We start from the raw sequence: 6,752 nt of genomic DNA on the forward strand, positions 1-6,752 counted from the left end.
CCATAGGCTATGCTTGTTACATAGATTGCAATCAAAATCACGTGGATCTTACAAATATGTCAATATATCCATATGTTCCAATTCAAGGATCACACACAAAATACTTTCTATTGGAAATCTCTCATATGTATCAAAGTAGATATAAAGTTGATACCTCCAAATTTCCATTTGAGAGTGAATATTTTCTATTGACTACGTTTAGACCCTATGGCACTTATTTGTAGTTTTGCCCGAATTAGCCATGTATATTTAATAATAAAAAGATAGAACCTTTTCGTCTTCTTGTGAGTGTTTCATGCAATGTCCACTCCATAAAAAGTGGATATATGCATGCCATGTAGTAGAAAATGACAACATGCCAAATCTTATTTAATTAGGATTTGGAATCCTTGATTTAGACCAACTCCGTGCATATAATAAATATCCTTTCTTATATCATGCCATGTATTTGTGGAATAGATCTCCAACATGTTTACAATGTTATCCAAGCAAACCTTTATGGTTATGAATCCCTTTGAGTTTACTTTTGCTAAAGCTTTGCACCTTTTTAGTTTACACTTAGGATTTCCTTTTCATCCTCTTTACACCACTTGGAGCAAGTTTTAAATGCAATCAAGCAAAGTTTTTATTAAACAACATCACATGTATGTAGTACATAATTATAAGCATGAATTGATTTAAATATTGCTATAAATAAGTTGTTTTATGGCACCAACAATATGGCCACATATAGCTTGACTTCTTAGCTCATGTATATGACATGTTTTATCCTCTGATACATTCTACACGGCCATGGTTGTGCCCACACCCCGTCACTCACAATTGGGCACATCCTATTCACATTTAACACTATAATCTCACGTACACGTGTCCAACTACTAGAATAGACTTAGTCAATGTCTATTGTAGCGTCATACTTTTTTGAGTTGGACCACCTCAGTACTAAACATCAACTTTGTCCTTGTGTGATAGATAGTCTTATTTGAATTTCAAAGATGCAATCAAGAAGAGTAGCAAATCAAGTCCATATATCAAAGTGAAAAGAGTATCATCCACGACAAGAAGAAGTGTAGTCATTTTGATATGAAGAGAACAAATCGTGATATAAAGATCGAATCACGAGCTATGGGATGAAGTATGGTCTTCGGTGTTCCCTATGCCCGTGCGGGATGCTGGAACATAGGGGGTAATAGGAATCCAAATCACCTGCTCGTGTGGAAGCAGGCGGACAAGAGAGGAGATTCCGATGAGTAGAGTTTAATGAGGCCAGTATGGCTGAACGAGCAAGAACTAGTGTGCCATGTAAAACGAGCATGAGAGAGAGAGAGAGAGAGAGAGAGAGAGAGAGAGAGAGAGAGGAGGCAAGTAGGTCATGAGCTCGGGTTGTTGCATGCCCACCCACCGTGAGAGGCCAAAAGGCCAAGGATTTCTGTGTGTCTCTCTCTCCATGCCCTCAAAAATAGAAGAATGAAGAAGGAGACACGGACCAGTCAAAATATATACATAGCATAAAATAGAAAAGAAAAAAGTGCCCACACACACACACACACACAGTCTCTACAGAGTGTACTTTCTTTTCCTATACATACATACATACATACATACATACATACATATTGATACTGATCATCCTCACCAATGAGCGCTCGACGCGTGGTTTTAACATGGAATGTGCCTCCGGAAAAGGAACCCCCGAAATGCCTTCTTCTTCTTCTTCTGCTTCTTCTTCTTCTTCTTCTTCTTCTGCTTCTGTGGGTGGGTGCTTTTGGTTTCCTTTTTGTCCTCTTCTGCTCTGCTACAGCAATGCAGAATTAGGGTTTCCTGGGTCTCCCTCCCTCCCTCCCTCCTCTTCGTCTCTCCTCTCCCTTCTTGCAAGTCCTACGATGACCACCTCTACCTTACCCTCCTCCACCAATTCATGACACCGATTATTCGCCCACCTCATGTTTCTCTCGGATTCCAAACCCATTCCACAGTAAGCCCTCTCTACTCTCTCCTCCTCCTCCTCCTTCTCTAATCTCAAAAGATTTATGGCTTGTGATATCTTCACACACTCAAGGACTGTGAATGACAGTACTGTTTTTTTTTGGGGTCTTATTGTTATGGCTATGATTTGCTTTGTTTGAAATTTCTGGTTTCCTAGTTAGCTTCTTATCATGTTATGGGTGTTTCATCCGATGAAACCAATAAACATGTTAAGCTGGAAAGGGATTATATGTGATGACTTGGGTGTATATTGGCCTCGATGCCATAGTACATTTAAGAGCTTTCTGTAAGGCCTGCCAAATATGACATCTATTTCATTTTGGAATAACATTCTCTTATTCTATACAGATATTTTGTGGGCAATCTTTGTTTCCAATGGATTGCATTGAATTAATTTTGTGCTTACATGACTCAATGCCTTAACTTAGAGTCTCCTATGAGTTCTAAGAAACACGATTCCTATTATAAGAAAAAAACAAAAAAGTTTTTTTTCTTCTAGTGAGGTAATTCGATCTCCAATGAGCTACATCGGAGCTTATTTTTGTGGAAATCATATCAATTCCATGTATCTTTTATTGTGAATGACATCGATCTTTTTCTATCAGGGTCATTGATCTGTGTTAATCCCTTTGGACAAAATGATATTGCATAAATTTGTTTGAAAAACTATACTTAATCAGAACATAGCCCAGGACAAAAATTATACACGTGCATTTGTTATATTCATTCATAACGTTGTTCATTGAACCATCTTCTCTATTTCCTTGTATAAGGTTCACTTGAGAGACAACTATACATTGGATTTTAAATGGAATTTGTTACTTTTGAATAGGCAGTGACAGGTGTAGCTTTCTCAAAGGAATCACGCTGCCACAACACATTAGAAGGCATTTACACATTGACACATGGGTTTTGAATCACCCCCAGGCCGTTACTTTCAGAATTGGGCTGATCATAGTCCTCGAGCTGAGACATCGACAAGTCTAGAAGGAGATGTGAAGGATAATACAGTAATCTTTTTGTTCTCTTTTGCACTTAATTTCTCATTAGTCTACGAATTATTTGAACAATAAGGTTGCCATAAGGTTTGACATGTGAAACTTGTGAATTTGCCAATTGTTTCAGCTCGAAAATGGAGGTGGAAGCGAATTAGCTCTAGCATCAGGGTCTTCTGATCATGATCGTGGAAAAGTACTCGATTCCAAGGTATTGTTTCCATGTCAACGTATTTTATGGAGTTCAGCTCATTGTCGATGTAGAGGAATAATGAGGTGAAATGATTTATTTTCCCCTATCCCATTGCTTATGTGCTGCTTGGATTAGGAAACATATGTGGAGAATCATTGTACTTGCTAATTCTATATATAAGCCCCATTATGGCAAACCAATTTGTATGTTGCGGGTATCTAGAATGTTGGAGGAAACTTCCCTCATCAGTATTTATGAATCATTATTAATTGGATACACCTTTTGATGGCTCAAGGGAGAAAACAATGCAAGTTTAATGGTGTAAATTATATTAAAAATTTGATTGAGTAGTCCTAGTAATGGAACTAAAATACCTTTAATTGCTCTCAAGTAGATCTACTATCTAACAAAGAAGAGTTGTCATCCCCCAGGGTTTGTTAATTTATTTTCTATTATTAAAACATATAGAAACTCGAAATTACGTACAAACTTCATCCAAAGTTGCAGAATGTTATAATTGTTGTAGTGGAAACTTTATAGAAATGCCAGAGCAATATTGCAGTATATTGTATTTGAAAGTCTCCAATGCTTTAGTCATTCAGAGTGAGTACTACTGGAACACACGAGAATTCTTTAGTTCTAATCTGTTTTCCATATGTTATGATTATATTGTTTTAACAATTTTCCATGGATTTCATTGTAAGATACATGTTTCTATTCTTCAAAACCTGAAGTGTGTTCTAATCTGTTTTCCATATGTTATGATTATATTGTTTTAACAATTTGCCATGGATTTCATTGTAAGATACATGTTTCTATTCTTCAAAACCTGAAGTGTGTATATCTGGAATATCCCAGGTCCTTCGGCGTTTGGCCCAAAATCGTGAAGCAGCTCGGAAAAGCCGATTGAGGAAGAAAGTAATCATTTATTATTATTATCCTGAGCTCTGTTAACACACATCTAAGCATTGGTTTTATTATAATTTGGTGTCTTTCAACCAAATCAATTGCCTCTTTTCCAGGCTTATGTGCAACAGCTTGAATCAAGTCGACTGAAGCTCAACCAACTAGAACAAGAGCTTGAGAGAGTTAGGCAACAAGTAAGATCATTGCTGAGAGCACATGCCATTAGTAAAATGCAAAGACACTATGCTCTTTAACTAGTTTCAAGTTTATTTTCAGGGAATGTTCATGGGGGCCTCCTCAGGGGATCAAAGTCATCCAGGTATTTCAATAGATTTGTAATGTACTTTTATTATTATTATTATTTTTAGATCCATAACTGAAAGGGAAAAACTTCAAAAGCTCCTGATCATTCTTTTTTTCTCCCTAGCTGGTGTTTTTGCATCAATCCCCCTCTACTTTTCTCCCTAACTAAAATGATACTTTAGAGTTAATAACTTATTTCTTAGGCCACGTGTTTAGGTGTTTTTGCATTTGACATGGATCATGCACGCTGGATTGAGGAACAAAATCGTCATGTGTCTGAGCTACGGTCTGCATTAGCTGCACATGTGACTGATAACGATTTACGTGTACTTGTGGACAATGGTGTTTCACATTACGACGAGCTTTTTCGGCTCAAAGGAATTGCTGTAAAAGCAGATGTTTTCCACATTGTATCTGGGATGTGGAAAACTCCAGCTGAACGTTGCTTTATGTGGATGGGTGGTTTCCGTCCTTCCGAAATTTTAAAGGTATCCATCCTTCTCTCTCTTTCCACAAATCTGCAAGTTATAGCTGGGGAATGGAAGTCTTAGTTTATAGATTAAGTTACCTCCATCCATTCAGCTTGTTGAACTTCATCATTATTGTTATAATGCGTGAGGATTCATTACAAAACCTTGGCCATGTGTGACATAAAATTTATGAGGCAAGTTACTTATTGTAAAGATGTATCTCAGGTTAATTTATGCCCTGACATGGATGTATTTTTTCGCAATTTGTCATTGTGAAGTACTGGTCAAGGAAAGTGTGAATATGGGTATTTTAATGGTGTTTGTAGACTAAATTGAACTAATTTATGATGGTGGCTAAATTTATGATGACAATGCAAGTCTTGTTGTGGATTTTTTGAGTAGTTTGCTCATGAAACCCTGAGATAGTGCATAAAAAGAATATTAGTATCACATAATTCTGGGCTTTGTTTTTGGATCAGATCTTAATTCCACAGCTCGAACCCCTTACAGAGCAGCAACTGCTAGCGGTATGTAATCTTCAGCAATCATCACAACAGGCCGAGGACGCATTGTCACAGGGGATGGAAGCCCTTCAGCAAAATCTTGCTGATACGCTGGCTGCTGGCTCGCTTGGAACATCGAACGTTGCCAATTACATGGGTCAGATGGCTATGGCCATGGGCAAACTTGGAACACTCGAGAACTTTGTTCGCCAGGTCTATACCCCATGCCAATGTCCTTTCTGTTTTGTAACATGAATGACTAACATAGCGAAAGACTTCGAAATACCATGTTTTATTTATTTTGTTTCACTAACCCCACGTCGCCTTTTCCCTGAAGTTTTTGTTAATTTACCAAAATGCCCTTGTGCCCCCCCAACCCCCTTTTGGAGCAATTATATAGTCAGCACAACTCATTGCTTTTCGTCTCAAGTTTGATGTGGTATTTGAGCAATTATATGGCCAATTTCTCCCCTTATTTCTCTCTTTCAAGGTTAACCAAGTGCATTTGGGGAAATAAAGAAACAACTATGGGTGTTTAGGGGAATAAAGAAAAACCCAAGGAGGGTATTTGGGAGTTTACCATTCATTATTTCCACATATTTTACAACTACAACACCACCTTTATATGTTTGATTCTTGAAATATAGAGGATATGCTTTCTACATTTCCCCTTTTCACATGAAATGTCCTTTTTTGCTTTTATTTTGGATACAGGCAGACAATCTTCGACAACAAACGCTTCAGCAAATGAACCGGATCCTCACAACAAGGCAGGCAGCTAGAGCATTGCTAGCTATGGGAGATTACTTCTCACGTCTCCGAGCATTGAGCTCTCTTTGGGTAGCTCGACCACGTGAATGAGGAAGTATTGATTAGAGACATCGAAAAAAGGTGTTATCAGCATTGTTGTGCAAATAAAAAATTTAACGAATTTCTGTGGATTTGTGGAAACCTTCGTGCTATCAGTTGATAGCTGATACCGTAGTAGTCATCAGAGCTTAATTGCATGATCAGTCAACAAACCAGAAAAGGTTGAAAATTGATGAGAAGCTATCGCTAATCCGTACAACTTCAATGTGAAGTATTGCATCATTATTTCCTTCGAGCTTCTAACGACACCAGAGGTTACAGTCCCCCCTTCCCGACTGTTTTCAGCCCTCAACGGCTCTGTAAGAGTTTCTGTTGTTCTTAATGTACTCTAACATTTCTAGAAACTAAATAATTGCTAGGAGGTATTGGTCGACTTTGTAATCAACCATTTGTTCTGTCAGGCAATTACCTGACATCATGTTAGTATAGTCAAGTCACCTGCGATCACAGTACTCTATTAGATTAGAGGTACTACTTGTAAAATGTTTTTAATAATGTCAAATAGAAGAAACTCCATGGTTGTACT

General features: G+C 37.7%; 1 protein-coding gene across 1 annotated transcript; it reads left to right on the forward strand.

Moving 5' to 3' along the window:
- The first annotated feature begins 1,844 nt into the window (after positions 1–1,844).
- LOC147852445 (transcription factor TGA2.2-like) lies at positions 1,845–6,752 on the forward strand. Its single transcript, XM_087333973.1, has 9 exons — positions 1,845–1,975; positions 2,819–2,996; positions 3,112–3,192; positions 4,033–4,092; positions 4,197–4,274; positions 4,357–4,399; positions 4,600–4,871; positions 5,333–5,569; positions 6,071–6,752. Exons 2-9 carry the CDS (start codon positions 2,892–2,894, stop codon positions 6,215–6,217), a joined length of 1,023 nt encoding a protein of 340 aa, XP_087190099.1. The 5' UTR covers positions 1,845–1,975; positions 2,819–2,891; the 3' UTR covers positions 6,218–6,752.

This window comes from Azolla caroliniana, unplaced genomic scaffold (assembly GCF_043228905.1).
Source record: "Azolla caroliniana isolate FFs.n. ecotype wild unplaced genomic scaffold, voAzoCaro1.0.p SCAF_18, whole genome shotgun sequence".
NCBI lineage: Eukaryota > Viridiplantae > Streptophyta > Polypodiopsida > Salviniales > Salviniaceae > Azolla > Azolla caroliniana.

Excerpts from the sequence above, each read along its gene's own strand:
- LOC147852445 (XM_087333973.1), top strand. The coding sequence starts at position 2,892 with ATGGGTTTTGAATCACCCCCAGGCCGTTACTTTCAGAATTGGGCTGAT. Across the intron at positions 4,093-4,196 it reads AAAGCCGATTGAGGAAGAAA|GCTTATGTGCAACAGCTTGA; the intron begins GTAATCATTTAT and ends CCTCTTTTCCAG. Across the intron at positions 5,570-6,070 it reads TCGAGAACTTTGTTCGCCAG|GCAGACAATCTTCGACAACA; the intron begins GTCTATACCCCA and ends TTTTGGATACAG.